General features: G+C 42.9%; 1 protein-coding gene across 1 annotated transcript in view; it reads left to right on the top strand.

Moving 5' to 3' along the window:
• The window catches only part of LOC140699131 (trafficking protein particle complex subunit 9-like), a 33457-nt gene extending 18138 nt beyond the window's left edge, over nucleotides 1–15319 (top strand). Inside the window, exons 6-7 of the mRNA XM_072970892.1 lie at nucleotides 1554–1624; nucleotides 14793–15319. Coding sequence (XP_072826993.1) covers nucleotides 1577–1624; nucleotides 14793–15041 — 297 coding nt within the window. The 5' untranslated portion in view covers nucleotides 1554–1576 and the 3' untranslated portion in view covers nucleotides 15042–15319. The remainder of the gene's footprint in view (nucleotides 1–1553; nucleotides 1625–14792) is intronic.
• Nucleotides 15320–17481: the final 2162 nt, after the last annotated feature.

Below are 17481 nucleotides of genomic sequence, written 5' to 3' on the forward strand. Positions count from 1 at the left end.
AAGAGTAGAAACGTCCTCCTGCAGGGGAGGAAGAGCCTCTGAGCAGCGGGCCGGATGCACAGGCAAGAGCAGCCTGAGCACGGAGATTTCGGGGACCTGGAAGTCATAAAGTGGCCCGAACAGCCTTGTTCCTGAGAAACTGGAGGGAAAAGATGCTGCAAATGCAGGCTAATTTCAGACCCTGTGGTGGGTCATGAGTGATAGGAAAGAACTGGTCAGGCAGGCACGAAAGAACCCTGTGGTTGTCCCAGTTGGGGCGTCACACCAGAGGGAGGAGCAGAGTTATAGACTTTGTCACTTTTTATCTGTGTGACTTTGAACAATAACACCCCACCTCTCTCTATATATATCTTCATCTGTAAAGTGACAGAGTGACAACTCGTGTCATCAGAAGGCTTAGTTTAGCTCTGATCCTCATTGTCCAGTCCTGTCAGTGCTGCCCTGCAAGGTTCTGCAGTGGGTGCTCTTACCCTGAGATGGGAGGGCGTAGAAGGGCATTGTAGCACCCGAGGGCAGGAAGGGGTTGCTTTAAAAGCAGACATGTAGCCTCCTGCAGCTGCAGACCTACAGGCAGTTTGGTTTATGGTCATGGAGAGGACTTTGGAGGTCTTAGCATCGTCTTAAGACTTGTTTTCCCTTGGGGACCTGATTTGCCTTTGCAGATTAATGTTGAAGATTTGGGCTTCTGGCAAAGCTGTTTTCAGAGATGGGTATATATGTAACATATAGTATAAAATGAAAGGTTTTATTTAATATTTGGGACTTTGTAGCTGTAGGGAACAGCTCTGTTGGCCTGGTTTCCACGGAGGACACTAGCAGTCGTCAGAGCGTGCGGGAGGGCAGGCAGCCTGCAGTGCTGCTGCGGGGGTTCTCCCCAGCAGGACGCTCTGCTGAGTTGACTCTTCTCTGAGTTTGGTTGCCAGAGGAGCAGACAGCAAAGTAATGAGTTCTGGTGGGATTGTATAATGACAGGAAGAAAGAGGGAGCCGTAGTTCTTAGGGACTACTACTCTCTTTTGGTTCCTGATCCAGTGTGTCCCATTACACAATTGATGAGTTGTGTCTATTCTGGGACTTGATTGAAATAAACGTGCAGCCTGAATATTAAGAGTTATGTTTTATTTGTCAGAAGGACTCGAGCCAGGATGACCGCCTCTCAGAACACTCTGAGGGACTGCTCGCAAGAGTAGGGGAGAAGCTAGGATTATATAGGAGCTTTACAACAAAGACCAGGTAGTCAGAACAATAAAACATTGCTTGTTATCTAAAGAAAGCCAGGTATCTCAAGTTCATGAATTTAATGCTTTTCAATATATGGGAGGAAGCCAACATTTGGGCTGACTGAATATATACTTTAGACAAGCACCTAGCTATCTAGGGCCAGTAATCTGTCCTTTCTTATTCGGAGTCTGCTCAGAGGGCACCGTTGTGAATGGCTGCAGGCCCGTCTTCACTGGGGGGTGGCGGCAGCCGCTGATGACTTGTTTTCAGCATTCTTTGTTTAGTGACATGGTTGCAATATTTTCATTCAATTTGTAGTGTTTTCATTCACAGAAAATTATGGTATTACCCTGATTATGGATAATCTGGAAGCTTGGAATGGAACCGAGATGGAATTACTGCAGGTAACTTCTACTTTAATAAGCCATGTGTAAACATGAACACGGAGGAAGCATACAAAAGGATTCGGTGGTGAATGGGAAGGGTTTCTGCACGTTACAGGAGAAGGCAAGGCAGAATTCTTCTTCTTTGTGGGCAGGTATGTGAGTCCAACTTTCCTTTCTGAAGTGCTTTCTGAGAACTGTTTATGGTAATGAACCAACATTGACAAACGGTGACACACATTGCATTTAAGAGCTGGCTGGCTTCAACTTGGGTATTGGACAGGTGGAATTCATAGGCAGTGGTCAGGTGGATGGGACAGAGATGGAGCCCAGGCCTGGGCCCATATTCAGGTTGAAATCGCCATTTACTCACCATAGCGCCTTGGACTTGAATGTAACCTCTCTTAAACTGATGGTGAGTCTGTGAAATGGGCATGATAATATTCGTTACTTCCTGGGCTTGTTGTAAGTTCTGAAGATTATTATAGCACACATGAAGCACTTAACACACTGACACTTAGCAGTGTACACTTTGTTCGACCACCACGCTTGGTGTGTGTCAGAGCCTTAAAGGCAGCATGTGTCTGTTTAGGATGCACTGGTAGCCCCTTGGCTACTTTGTGAATTTGGTGATTTCCTTTAATACTTGTAACCCTGTGTGCCATGGGCAGTTATTTTTATGGACAGATGAGGAATCTCAGGGTAAAAAAGACTGTGTAATTTGCCCAAAGTCAGACCATTATTTTGTGTGCAGGGGCCTCGGTTCAGCATGGGCTCCTGGGCCTTCTGCTCTCTCCGTTCAGCACCAGAGCCAGATGTGGGCTCGGCTGTTTCCCAGCCCAGAATATCCGGCAGGCCACAAGACACACCTGGTCCTGTGCTGCTTGAGCAAAATCTCCGGAGGAGAGGCAGTTACAAAAGGGATAAACATAAAAACAGAAGACAGCAAATTGTGATCAGCTCTGAGAAGGAAAGGAACACGTCTGGCCGTGCAGAGCTGGGAGCTTTCCCGTCGGGGCTGCTCTGGGGGCGCTCATCTCAGCTAAACAAGCTGTGCTGCTGCACCAAGGCAGGAAGACAGGGCGCGTGTGGCCAGGTAGACAGGGCCTCGTTGATCGTACTCATTCCCTATTAAGTGGCAGGTGTCACAGGCACTTAACTAATAAACAGATGTTGGCCAGAATCATCACGCATTTTGCTTGGTAGTTTTATTGGCGCCAACTTTGAGAGGAGGTCATTGAAGCTGGGGAGTTTGCTGCATGCCCGTGATTACCATGGAAATACCCCCACTGGTCTTTCAACCTAGACTGGTGTGGCTGTCATGTCCCAGCCCTGTGAATGGCATCATGCAGCTTCTCCCAAGTGGCCCAAATGACTGACATTGATATGCTTAATTCGTAGGAAATGGTATGTGGCAATCAGAGAAAAAGGTAGTAAGAAATTGGAAAACTAGAAAATAACCAATTCTTCCCCTGCTGGGGGACCGTACCCTGTGTCTCTCACCCCACTCACTGCCTGTCACCTCCTCCCTGCCGACTCTGTGTTCAGAAGCCACTCTGAGCCTTTGAAGAACATTTTGCCTCATGACACTGTTGACTAGGACCTGCGACCTCTCTGTCCCTGGTTAACTCTCTCTTCAAAGCCATTTAAATTTCTTGCAGGCTCCTCCACTCAAATGTAAGAATAGCCCCTTTAAACTTCTTGATGCAGGTCCTTAATGAAGATCTTGGGAAGGAAACCTAGCCAAAACCTGGGAGGTATTCACAGAGTGAATGTAACCTGAGCATTTTTTGACGTTCAGAATCAGAGCGGTGGGAGACACAGGAAGGCCTTTTTAAGTTAGAAAGTGGAAAGAGAAAGGACTCAGGATGTTTGAGACTGAAACATCTCGGTCCCAGCCAGCAAGGCACCTGCGTTCAGGATGGTGTGTGGGGAGTGCAGAGTTCTCAAAAAGAAAGAAGTGGTGGGATGGCAGGGAGGACATTTAGGTACTTAACTGGGGAAGGAAAAAGTTGGCTGAACATTTCCTTGTTGAACAAGAGGATTGTGACATGATGTGCTTGTATTTTGGAGAGAAGGGTTTTGTGGAGCCAGGCCTAAGGAGAAATCTCTCTGACTGGGGAGTCAGCACAACAAAAAAACACAGAGAACCAGGCAGACCCCATGGCCCCTGATGGGGGAGAGGCTGCCCACCAATTGGAGACCTGGAGGCTGCTTCTGTCCCTTAGCTGGGGCCTCAGACCTCACTTCACATCCCAGTCCTGTTGATACAAGAAAAAATATGTGGGGCATGAGAAGGGCTGTGTCCCAGGCTTCCGTTGAGCCCCTGGGTTGTGCCCCACCAGATTTTGTTCCTTGGCTTCATGCAGTAAAGAATTCAAGAACAAGCCAGTGTTGAGTAAAGGTAGATTTATTCAGAGAGATACATTGACAGGCATGAGAAACGTCACGAAGTATGGGGGTTTGATGCTCAGATTAAAAGTAGGCACACACTCCACAGAAATAGTGTGGGCCTTCTCCGAAGAGGTAGAGAGAGGGGTTCCTGGGAGGTGGCTCTGTGTTGCTCCTTTTCTTGGGCTTCGTGGTTTCATATGCTAATAAGTAGAAGGACCAGCCTTAGGGCAAGGGGCTGGGATTCCAGGGAGTTGGCCATTTTCCACACTTTGACCTTTTGTGGCTAGCCTTGTGACTGCCATGGTGCCTGGGGCCGTGTTATTCACCATGTTACTATTACAATGGGTGTATAATGAAGCTCAAGATCTACTAGAAGTTAAATCTCTTCATCCTGAGCCTCAAGACCTATTGGGGGTTGAATTCTTCACCATTTTGATGTTAATTGCTGTGGTCTTTCTTGAATGGCTTGCTCTGCCCCCTTCCATCCTGTCTCACTGTGATGACACAGAGAGAGCAAAGGCTGGACCCTGCGTGTGTTCCTGCATTTAACAGCGGGAGATGTGGGGTGGGCTGAGGATGATTCTGAGTGGTGAGAAATATGTTTCAGATTTTCCCACATGAGACATGGGGACCTGCCAGCAGCCATCGCAGATTTATCTCACGGGCATTATCGCTTGTGTTGTTACGGAAACAACAGGCCAGCCAAGAAATAAGCAGCACTCAGAGGGTGGGAGTACTGAGATTTATTATGCCAGCGGGCTCAGAGGGGCTTCTGTTCCCAAGCCCTGAGCACATCCAAGACGTGCACATGAGGTTTTATAGGGTTAATTACAAGTATGGGGCTTTTAGCCAATAAGGCTCAAACAACAAAAAGCAAGGAATCAGTACACTGAAGCTTATCAATTTGGAACAGATCACGTTACTGACAATTGTTGACCTTGGATTTACGAGTTAGCTTGTTAGCCCAGTAAACTGACACTGAACTTCAGATTTACGAGTTAGCCCAGCAAAACTTAGATCAGTAAACCGACACTTATCACACTTAGATTTGTGACTTAGCTTGTTAGCCCAGCTGGGGTTTTTGTTCACAGTGTCACTCATCTTTTCTATTTTCCTTTTATTTTTAAAGTATTTAATCCAAATTTAATATCAGGATTTTTTTGGAAAGAAATTTCTCTTTCTTTTCTTTGGGGCTCTTTTGGGGGGTAGGTAATTAGGTATATTTATCTGTTAGTGGAGGCCCTGGGGCTTGAACCCAGGACCCTGTGCACACTAAGCACACGCTCTACCACCTGCCCCATCATCTTTTTCTTTTTGCTTTAGCTGCCAAGAATCTTACAGCTGAATTTCTAGTCGGCCTTTAACACTTGCCCTGACTTCATGGAATCCATTTTTATGAGTTTACCTCCCCCTGGTTTCATTTAAGTATTGAATCTCCATTTTCTCTTCACTCTCAGTTTTGCCTTTTTGTTGTTATGGTTGTTAAGCTGTGTTTAAAAAATTGTTTAATTTCTCTTTTAGCAGGAGGCTGAAGTAAATAAATATGTAAACAAACATCACACTTAAATGCTTTTATATATTCTAAGCTGTTTAGTAGTTAATTAAAAACCAAATTGAATATTAAAGGGATAACATTTTTAAATTATTTTTTAATTTTTTATAAAGACATAGCTGATTTAAAATATATGTTTCAGGTGTACAATAGATGCTCCATTTATAGTTACTGTAAAACATTGTCTGTATTCCCTGTGTTGTAAGATACATCCCTCTAGAGTGTTTACATTACATGTTGCAGTTTGTATAAGAAATTTGGGTAACGCAGAGTCTGGGACGTGGCTGTGGCTGACCCAGGTTCACGCAAACCCTGCCTGTCAAAGCTCAGGCCTTCACTCCTGTCTGCAGGGGAGCGAGTGGAGGCAGCTCTCATCAGCGCTGGCACCACACTCTGAGTGGCAGTGACAGCAGTGACTGTGTGTGGACGTGAAAATTGTTGTTCCAAGAGTTTTACATGCTTTTCTGCATTTAATAATTAAAGCCCTCCTGTGAGGAAGGGTTTTAAGTTTTTAATGAATAATACATTTTATTTTGATATTGATAGACTTCAAAACTCCGGAAAATTTACAGGAGTAGTACAATAAATGCTTAGATACAGTTCACCCTAAAGGGCACTATTTGCCCTTTTGTGACGGGCTTATTTTAGCATAAATTTTCAAAGTTCATTCATATTGTAGCCTGAATCAGTACATTATTCTTTTTGTTTGATAATATCCTTTTCCTTCTTTTTTCGTTTTTGGTCTATTTAAAAATATTTTCATTGAAGTCTAGTCAGTTTATAGTGTTGCGTCAGTTTCTTGTGTACAGCACAAAACTTCAGTTAAATAGGAACATACCTGCATTCATTTTCATATTCTTTTTAAACATAAGTTACTATAAGTTATTAAATATATTCTCCTGTGCTATACAGTATATACTTGCTGTTTATTGTATACATACTCAGCATCTGCAAATCTTGAACTCCCAATTTATTCATTCCACACCCTCTCCCCTCTGGTAACCATAGTTTGGTTTCTATGTCTCTGTGTCTGTTTCTGTTCTGTAGATAAGTTTATCTTTTTGTTCCTTTGTTTTTTTTTTTTTTTTTGTTTTAGATTCCACATGTGAGCGATCTCATATGGTATTTTTCTTTCTCTTTCTGGCTTATTTCACTTAGAATGTCATTCTCCTGGTCCATTCATATTGCTGCAAATGGCATTATTTTATTATTATTTTATTGCTGAACAGTAGTCTATTGGACATATATACTACAACCTCTTTATCCAGTCGTCTGTCAGTGGACATTTAGGTTGTTTCCATGTCTTGATATTGTAAATAATGCTGCTGTGAACATTGGGGTGAAAGTGTCTTTTTGAATTACGTTTCCTTACGGATATATGCCCTGGAGTGGGATTGCTGTGTCATCTGGGCCCCCAAGGTTTTGTCTTTTGAGGAACCTCTATACAGTTTTCCACAATGGCTCCACCAAACTGCATTCCCACCACAGTGTAGGAGTGTTCCCAATTCTCCACAGCCTCTCCAGCATTTAGTGTCTATGAACTTCTGAATGATGGCTATTCTGACTGGTGAAAGGTGATACTTGTTTGCAGTTTTGATTTGCATTTCTCTGATAATGATATTGAGCATTTTTTCATGTGCCTATTGGCCATTTGTATGTCTTCATTGGAGAAATGTTTCTTTAGGTCTTCTGCCCATTTTTGGATTGAATTGTTTGTTTTTCTTTTTTATCAAGTGTAAAAGCTGTTTACATATTCTGGGAATTAAGCCCTTGTCACTTTCATTTAATGCAACTATTTTCTCCCACTCCATAGGTTGTCTTTTTGCTTTAATTTTTGTTTTCTTTTCTGTGCAAAAGCTTGTAAGTTTAATTAGAACCCACTTGTATATTTTTGCTTGTATTTCTATTGCTTGAGTAGACTGCTCTTGGAAAATATTGTTGAGATATATGTCAGATGTTTTGCCTATGTCTTCTTCTAAGAGGTTTATAGTGTCTTGTCTACAATTTTAAGTCTTTAAGCCATTTTGAATTCATTTTTTTGTATGTTGTGAGGGGGTAGTCTAACTTCATTGATTTACATGCAGCTGTGCAGTTTTCTCTGCACCATTTGCTGAAGAGGCTGTCTTTGCTCAATTGTATGTTCTCACCTCCTTTGTCAAAGATTCAATTACCAAAAGTTTGTGGGACTATTCTTGGTAATTTTGTTTATCCATTCATTGATGGATGGATATTTTTAGTGACTTTTAGCTACTCTGAATGATACTGCTATGAATATTGATGTGCAAGTTTTTGTGAGAATACATTTCCATTCTGTTGGCTGTACAGTTGGCCCACCATATCTGTAGTTTCCACTTCATGGATCCAGATGGCTGATTGCAAAGGGACTTGATCATCCTTGGATTATGGTATCCAGGGTGGGGGGTTCCTGAAACCAACCCCCCGAGGACACTGAAGGATGACTCTACATGTAGGAGTGGAATTGCTCAGCCACATAACTCTAACCTTTTGAGGAAACATCGGGCTCTTCCAAAGAAGCTGCACCATTGCCCCTTTCCAATGGCTGCATATTGAGGGTATCCATTTCTCTGCCTCCTGACTGACACTTGTTATTGTCCATGTTTTGATTATAACCATCCTAGTGAGTTTAAAATGAGATCTCATTTTGATTTTGATTTCGCTAGTGATGCTGACCATCTTTTCAGATGCTTATTGGCCAATTGTGTATCTATTTAAATCCTTGGCAAATTAAAAAATTGGGTCGATTTTCTTTGTATTGTTCAGTTGTAAGCATTTGTTTTATATCCTGGATACTAGTCTCTTATTAGATATATGCTTTGCAAGATTTTTCTCCTATTCTGCAGATTGTCATTTCACTTTAATTTTTTTAAACATTAAAACAATTTCTTTCTAGGGGAGGTAATTAGATTTATTCATTTTGTTTTTCTTCCTTAGCACGCACTCTATCATTTGAGCTACCCCTTTCCCCTTTCATTTCACACTCTTGATGTTGTCCTTTGTAACAAATGATTTTAATTTGATGAAGTCCATTTTATCTATTTTGTTTTATCACTTGTGCTCTTGGTATTGTATCTAGGAAGCCATAGCCTATCCTATGACCACAAAGATTCATACTATGTCTTCTTTTAGAAAGTTCATATATTTAGTTTTTACGTTTCTGTCTGTGATCCATTTTGAATTAATATTTGTTATATAAAATACGGGGTCCAGATTCCAGATTCATTCTTTTGCCTTCAGATACCCAGGTGTCTCTGCTCCATTTGTTGGATAGACTATACTTTCAATGGAGTGTTGTTGGCACATTTCTGGAAAACTGACTGTAAATGTAAGTTTCCCCCCAGGATTTTTTATTGTGTCTCATAGATTTCTGCATCCAAACTTATGACAGAAGCATAATGACTTGAGTGCTATAGATTTGCTGTAACCTTTGAGTGAGTCCTCCAAATTTGCTCTTCTTTTTCAAGATTGTTTTGGCTGACCTGGGTCCCTTGCTTTCAATATGAATTTTGGGATCAGTTTTTCAATTTTTGCAAAGAAGTCAGCTGGAATTTTGATAGGGATTCCATTAAATATGTAGATTACTTTGGGAAGTCTTAACATTTTTAACAATATTTTCTACCATTGCATGATCATGGGATGCCTTCCATATATGAAGATATTTTAAATTTTTTTTGGTGATACTTCAAAATATTCAATGTACAAATCTTGTAAACTTTTGTTAAATGTATCTCTCATTTTATTTTTTATGCAGTTGTAAATGGAACGGCTTAGCTTCATAAGGGTGGGACTATATATATCAATTTATTTATTTCTAGGATTCCTACATAGCAAATACACTAGGTTTATATTTGCTACATTGATCTATCCACAATTCTTCCCACCCCCGTGTCATAAGAAACCAAGACCCAGCTTAAGCCATCTGAACACCTATGTGGAAGTGAGAAATGAGACCTTTGGGTGGGGTTTGTGTAGATGATACTGAGATCTTATTCAGGATGGCTTCATCTTAATTTCTTTTAAACAATCCTTTCAGAGTATATAGTCAGATACATTAGGAAAATGCTGTTTTGATGTGCGGAGGAGCTAAGACTATAATTTTCAAGTAATTTCTAGTGAGAGTGTTGTACTTGAAACATAATTTGCATCAATCTTTGAAGATTTATGTTTCAGGAGCTTTGAGTAAATAATACCTGTCTTTATTCAATAACTACAACTAAATGCTCAAGCAACATGTAAGAGTTTGAGCAAACTGCTCCCGCCCCGTAGTGCTGGTTGGTTGCAGCTGTAACTGGAGTCAGCGCTTACCTCGCCCAGTACACTTGTGCTGATCTGCTCAAAACAGTTCGTCCAACAGTTTGTCGGTAGTCTTTTAGACAAAGCCATAAAGCATTGATTTAAGGTTGCTGGAATGTAATCTATTCTTATTAATATTAAGTAAGCACATATTGAGTACTTACTGTATGTTGGGAATTGTCCCTCAGCCTCACATGAATATTACTTCTAATAAAACCTCTCATATTTCCCTGTTATTTGCACTTTACAGATAAGGAGACTGAGGATTAGGTCTTCTCTCTTTTGGGGGGAGCTCATTATCAATGATGGGAAGTTGTAAGGAAAAAGATATTGATTCATCCAGAGAAAATATTTTTCTGAGATTCAGTATTGAAGAAGGTAACCACTGAAGAGGGTGATCATTGTTTGAGTGAGACGAGCCCCGGGTTGTACGGAGTCAGCATCCCTGTCCTGGACGCTGCACGTGTAGAGCTGCGTGGTGGGTGAGGCAGCGCGGCCGCGCAGGGAAAGCAGATGCCGGGCCGTTGGGCTGTGCTCAGGCCCGGTGGGGCTTTCTCCTAAGAGCAGTGGACCGTCATTGACAGATTTTAAGTAGGCTAGTGCGATGCTCTCGTAGATCACTTTTGTCTTGTAGAATGCTTAGAAACATTTAGAAGGCTCGGCAGGAGGTGATGTGATGAGTCAGAGTAGGGTGGCTGCGAGGTGTAGCAGTGTTCAATTTTCAAGTGATTTTCAGTCCCAGGTTTGTGGCTCAGTAGCCGTGTCACTTTGGATGACACACCCAAGGAAGTGAAACAATTTATCTAATCAATAGAAGCAGTGATGTACCGAACTCCCAGGACTGCTGTGTAGATCCAGTGAGATAACGTGTGCACAGTGTGCAGCATGGTCCCCAGCACAGAGTCAGTGCTGAGGGAGTGCCAGTGAGTACCTGGTAGGACAGGTGTGGGTGGTGGATCTCATTGACTGAGGAAATTTGTCCCTGAAGGAGGGGTCTTGTCACATCTGTGAGTGATTGGCCTGAGCTGGGAGAGGCAGGGAGACCTTGCCCCCGACCAAGGGCCCTGGGCAGGATGGCTATGGGAGGAACACCGTGAAGTTAGCTCTTTGCAGGTGGAGTTGGAGGTGCCCTTGAGACATCTAAGTGCAGTGTCACAATCACAGAAGTGGTCTGGTCCCGGGCTGTGCATTTTCCTGCTGAGATATTGATCTCTGAACGCGAAGACATACTTTACAGGACAAGTGAATAGTAGTATCATCTCTCATCAAAGCTCACATCTCTTTATTCATCACTCACTTTGCTAATTGGGTACTTACAGAACACACTTCACTGTCCTCCCCTGGGCTCAGGCTCCACAGAAAAGAGCTGGTGAGTCTCCCTCTTTTCCAGAAGAAGACACACTTAGCTGGTAGACTTCTATACCTCGCCAGACTTAGAATTTTAGGTTGTTGATTTAATTCTATTTTCTGTTGGTCATCTCCTGACAGGAGAGACGTTTTACCTCATGGTCAGGTTTCAATTAGCTGTTACTGAGAATTGCTGGTCTGATCCATAGTGTATTTATTCTATTAACTTTGTAGAGTACTTATCATTTTTCTGTCTTTGCTCTTTAATTTTGTTTGCCCCTTCAATTTTCTATCTTATTTGGGACCTTATTTTATTTTTTAATTAAAAAATGTCTATTAGCAGTTAACAAAACAAAAGCAAAGAAAAAATGCACATGATAGCTAAATTTAGAAAATATCTTGTGTGTTTTCTGTCTCAGCAATGGAGGGTTCTAGAAACTCGTGAAAAGCTTCATTACATAAGTTCCTTTAAATTCTGATTAAGAAATAAAACCTTCCTTCCTCATCTTTCAAGCTGCACAGCTAATTGTCAAGAAAGTGAGGGGAAATTCTCAGAAGCCAAGACAAACCAGAAAGCAGGGATTCTGGGAGATACGTGAGCGTTAGAAGCCCTGGGGTGCCGGTTGGCTCCTGAACTGAGTTTCAGTTGCCCTGGCAGGAGGGCAGGAGGTGAGCCTGTGGCCTCTCACACTGGGAGTTGGATGGCTGTTCTTATATAAGGCCAAGCACATCCTGAGAATCCTGCTTTATAAAAGTTTGAATTAGAAAGAAAAGAATAAAAGCATTCCTCAAGGCAAGGAAGTAAGGAAAGTAAAATTTTTTGGAAGCGGGAAAAAATAACATATCCAAAGTAAGGATTTAGTTTAAAGCTGTTCTGGCATGAGAGTGACCACAAACCCATGGCAGAAAATCACAGCTCCTCCCGGAAAGAGAAGGTGTGTTTTGAATGAATCAGTGGACAGCCATTCTGAAAAAGGCCTCCAGAGTCTTCTGGATCAAGATACTGGACTCAAACACCTCCCTTCCATGGTCTCATTTAAATAACGAGAAAGGTTTTAAAGGAAAGAAGCCATAATCATAGTTCTATTTATTGACATTACTTTATGCTAGGAATTCAAAGGTGACTATGGAGTTGTCTCCTCTTTTATGGACCTTACTTTCTATTTGACATAGTTGGGGAACTTGGTGGAGGGTGGTGTTAGTATGTTGCAATTAACCAGGAGAGGAGTTTAAGAAAGCAGTGAAGGGTTGGTGACATTTTTCGCTGAGGACAGTCCTGTTCAGTTGGCTTGTAATTACAGGCTCGTTGAGTTGTCACTGGAGGGAATTAATCTTAAGGAATTTGGTCTTAACTCAGGCCTCTTCAGAATGGACAAGTGAACCTGGAGAAAGACAGTCAAATCTGTGCAGACATTGAAGTTCACTTCAACATGTGGTATCCATGAGCCAAAGATAGGACTAGTAGGCAGCACTTCTTGAGGACAGAGGAGTGGTTTTTAAGGTTCTTCAAGAATGAATCCCAAGGTACCGGGATGGCCAGTTGTCAAACTGTGTCTTTGCTCTTTGGACGGTGTATCCACCAAGGGTATTGGCCGTTTATAAGTTTCCATTTCTCCTTAATACATGTCAGGTTATGAGGACGTGGGCATAAACGTTTCACACCTTGTCAAGGTGACTTTGGGTACCTGCCTAGAATCATGGGCACAGTTGCGGCTGCGTCATACATCTTGCCGCACATCCCGCTCCCCGGCTCCGTGATCACGGCAGAGTGGTTCCTTATTGAGCTGTCCATCTCCTCTGTGACATCGTAACCAAACAAAAGATTGGAGAGTATTAGCTTGGCTTTTTTCTTTTCTAACATTCCCTTCAAATTATGATGACTGATAGTGGACCCAGTTACGTTTGCAGATGATTTACAAGTAGGGCTGTCAGTACAAACCTTGTAATCCCCGCTGTGTGATCTAGAGAAGAAAGTTACACTCTTTCCAAATTGTTTTGATGCACTTATGTGGGAAAATGATGTATGTTTGAATATGTATTTCCTCTCTTAATCATCATGGCTAGAGATGAATATTTGTAGACATGGGATGAGTACTCTGTATTTGAACTGTATGGTCCCCTAAATTCTCCCCAGCTTTTTAAAGTCATCACTGGAGTGCTACCTCCAGAGTGCCGCAAAGCATCCAACACTGCCTGCTCTTCGGACACTGTAAGTTTCCAAGTTGGAGAAGGCTGCTGGCTGGTGAGGCATTCTCTTGCACATCTCTGGTTGGGTGATGTGAGCTGAGAACACAAGAATTGGCAGACAGTAACTAACCACGATCACGTCCATTTCTGGAACACTCATGGAGGATTTTACACCTATGCTAGTGGAATACGTTATTTCATTTAGTTTTCCCAAAAATCATAATTAGATTTTATCACCTGTATTAAAAAGGAAACTGTCAAAGCGAGTGACGTGCAGACTTTGGACTGGAACACGGGTCTTTCTGATCCCTGTCTCTGTTCCCTCCCCGGCCTATCCTTGCAAATGACCAGGAGACTCTTCCTCAGTCTTGAGTTTCCCTCTGATGTTACCGCTCTCTTTGTTTCTAAGAGAGGAAAACAAGTCTAAACTTACTTTCCAGTTGGAAATGGAATGGAGAGTTAACGTTGGAAGCCGGGAGAATCTGTCCTGTGATGAAGTGGTCTCCGAGCCACTTCCACTGGGATGTCACATCACTGTCTGGGCCCCTTGCTCAGCCTGTGCACAGGTGACAGCGCAGTTGTGCCGAGCAGTCCTCCCGGACAGGGCAGTGGGTTGGAAATGAGTTTGGGGATTTGGTTTCATTACACAAGTTCCTGAGGGCCTTGACCTGGCACTTCGAGTGGGAGCATTCCCTGTCCCACAGACTGTGCTCTGGGCCCGTGCAGACCTGACGTGGCCTCAGCCTGAGTCTCAGGGCCCGTGGTGATGAGGAGCATTTTAGCCCAGGGTCTGCCGGAGGCTCTGAGACTACTGGGCTGTGGGACTTTGTCCAGGATGATAATAATTCCTCCCCGAGTTTCAGATTTCCTTGCCTGTGAGCCGGGGTAGTAGTTGTTTCTGAGATGATTGTAATGATTCAGTAACGGGCGCAGCGTGTGCTGACAGGTAGCTGGGTGCTTTAGGAGCAGAAGTCGCAGTCACTCTGTCAGCCTCTCCCTGTGCGCTCTGTGCTTTGAGAAGTTGTGTGTTTGGTGAAAGTCCTGCCCAGACCCTAGGGTCTAGATGAACTGTTGTTCCTTTACTTTCCCTTCCTTTTCCTCTTTCCCTTCTCTGTGTCCCATGTTTAGGTAGCAGATTCCTCTATTTCAGGGAATACGGGCTTTTCTAGTAAAGGGACAGGTGGAATGCGGAGAGGTGGGGCCCAGAGGGGGTCTGGAGTGTCTGCACAGTGCTGCTTCCCTGCGTTTCTGCATCCGGTCCCATCAGTGCACTAAGTCAGCCTTCCTCTTCCTTCCTGTGTCATCGGGTCTCTGTTTTAAGGGAAAACCATTTTTATGGGTCTTTTTTCACTTACATGTTTCATTCAGATGCTTGTTGCTTTTCTCCCTGTGCTTCAGCGTTCCGAGGAGAAAATTCAGCCGTGCAGCATCCTCTCCGAGCTCTACGAGTTGATCGGCTTCCACTGCAAGTCCACCTTCTTCAAGCGGGTGGCCCCCGTGCGGCACGCGGCCCCCGGCATCCCGGAGCCTGGCGGGAAGGCCTGCTCCCGACTCCTCCTGCAGATGCTTCCTGGCTACAGTCTGTCACTGGACTTGCAGGACTTCAGCAAATGTGTTGGAACTAAAACATTGCTTCAGCCCCATTAACCATGCCTGGTTTGGGCCCTGCTGTCCTGCCTCATCAGGGTGAATCTTGATTCATTTAGAACAGGGCTCAGCAGACTTTTCCTTTCAAGGGCTTGGGGGTAAATATTTCAGGGTCTGAAAACCTCCTGATCTCTGGTGCAGCTGCTCAGCTCTACTGTTTAGATGCCAGAACAGCCAGATAGTCCACACACCCATAGAGCTTTATTAACAGCGGTGGCTGGGGCTGGATTGGGTGTATGAACTGCAGTTTGCCCCCACAGCCTCCTCAATATTGACACCTGCACCAGAGTGTACATTTGTGACAATGGGTGAACCTACACTGACATGTCATCATCACCCATAGCCCATAGTTGACACTAGGATTTACACATTGTGTTGTGCACTCTGTGGGTTTGGACAGATGTACAATGACATGTATCCACCATCACAACATCATACAGAGTCGTCTGTCTTAATGACCTTAAAATGCTCCGTGCTGCACCTCATTCATTGCTCTTTCCCCTCTAGCCTCTGGCAGCCACTGATCTTTCAGTCTCTGTGTTTTTCCCTTTCCCAGAACACCATACAGTTGGAATCAGACAGTTGCTGAAACTTCCCAGATTGGCTTCTTTCACTTGGTAATATGCATTTAAGGTTCCTCCATGTCTTTCCATTCCTTGATAACTCATTTCATTTTAGCACCAAATAATAGTCCATTTTCTGGTGGGACCACAGTTTATTTATCCATTCACCTACTGAAGAAGAGCTTAGTTGCTTCTGAATCCTGTTGAGTATGAATAAAGCTGCTATTAACATCTGTATGCAGATTTGTGTGTGAACATAAGTTTCCATTTCATCGAGTAAACACCAAGGAGCACAGTTGCCGGATCATATGTTAGAATTACGTCTAGCTCTGTAAAAAATTGCCAGACCGTCTTCCAAAGTACCTGGGCCATTTTTCATTCCCACCAACAATGCATTATAATTTCTGGTGCTCCACATCCTCACCAGCATTCGGTGCTGTCAGTGTTCTGCATTTTGGCAGTTCTGACAGGTGTGCAGTGGTATCTCGCTGTTTCAGTCTGCATCCCCTTAATGACAGGTGCTGTGGAGCATCTTTCCAAAGGCTTCTTTGGCATCCAGATTTCTTCTTTGATGAGGTGTGTGTTCAGGCATTTTGCTCATTTTTTAATCAGGTTATTCATCCTTCTTGTTGAGTGTAAAGAAATTTTGGTATATTCTGGATTTCAGCCCTTTATCAGTGTGTCCCTGCCCTTCACCTTCAGTGCCAGAGTTGTCCTTTGGGTCTCAGTGGAGTGTCAGATCTTCAAAGAGATTCCCTGTCTTCCCTCAGCCTAAATACTGTCCTTGTATTTTTCACTTTCATTGACTCATTTTGTTCTTTTTAAATAGCATTTCCCATAATTTGTAAGTATATTAAAGAGAAAAGGGCAATGATTGAACACCGCCTGCCCCACCAGGCTGTGTGCCCTGTGAGAGCAGAGGCCCTGTCCCCACTCACCGTTTCCCATGACAGCACATGTCACATGTCCATGTAAAAGTGTGTAACGTGGGGCCAAACCTGATGAGCAGCTATGACGACATGTGTTGTCTACCATTTATTGAGTAGACTTTGTTTCTGATCTTAATTATTAAATCATATGAATGAAACTAGGTTGTTTTGAAAAATAAAACAACAAAGCACACCTCAATGTCATTGGTAATTTCTACTTAGATTTCTGACCCAGGAGGGGATGTTCACCATCATTTTGTGGAGGAGGTTGGGAAGGTAAAGTAAGAGAGTGAGATCAAATAAAGTAAAAATGATAACAGTCAGTTGGCTTTATTTTCACTGAAATAAAAGGTATTTTAAACCCTATCTCAGCTGTTGTTCTGTTGTTTAAAACATTTCTCATAGAATTAAATGGAAGCCCACTAAACCCTGAAAGGGAAACTGTGTGCTCAGGTCCTGAAAATTGTTTATGTCTGTTTCTTGAGATATAAATTTCCCTGCTGGTTACAGAAAATCGAGGCGGGAACACAACAGTGCACTGCATGTGTCTGCCAGATTCACGGGCTGCTCAGTGTCAATTTCATTTTCTTGGATTGCAGTTTAGGACGGATTTCCATGAGAAATATTGCTCAGACATTTCCTGAATGAAGGATTGAATTTTCCACAGGAAATATTATGAAAGAGAGTGACAAGGCACAAGGGTTTCACATAAAGGAATAGTTGATGTAATAAACTCTCACTATGGTGAATATTTTAAATAAAAGCCAGTTGAAAATTTTCTCACTAAGTCAAATGGCACAAATCCGTCTGAAGAAAAAAGATTCAAATTTGGTAGAAGAAGCGGTTTGAATCAAGTAGAAATAATGATTTCTACACTATTTGTTGTAAGAACTTATACTCAGTCTTAACATAATTGCCGGTGGTAGGAAGAGGATCATTATATATTTA

This window comes from Vicugna pacos, chromosome 1, assembly GCF_048564905.1.
Source record: "Vicugna pacos chromosome 1, VicPac4, whole genome shotgun sequence".
NCBI lineage: Eukaryota > Metazoa > Chordata > Mammalia > Artiodactyla > Camelidae > Vicugna > Vicugna pacos.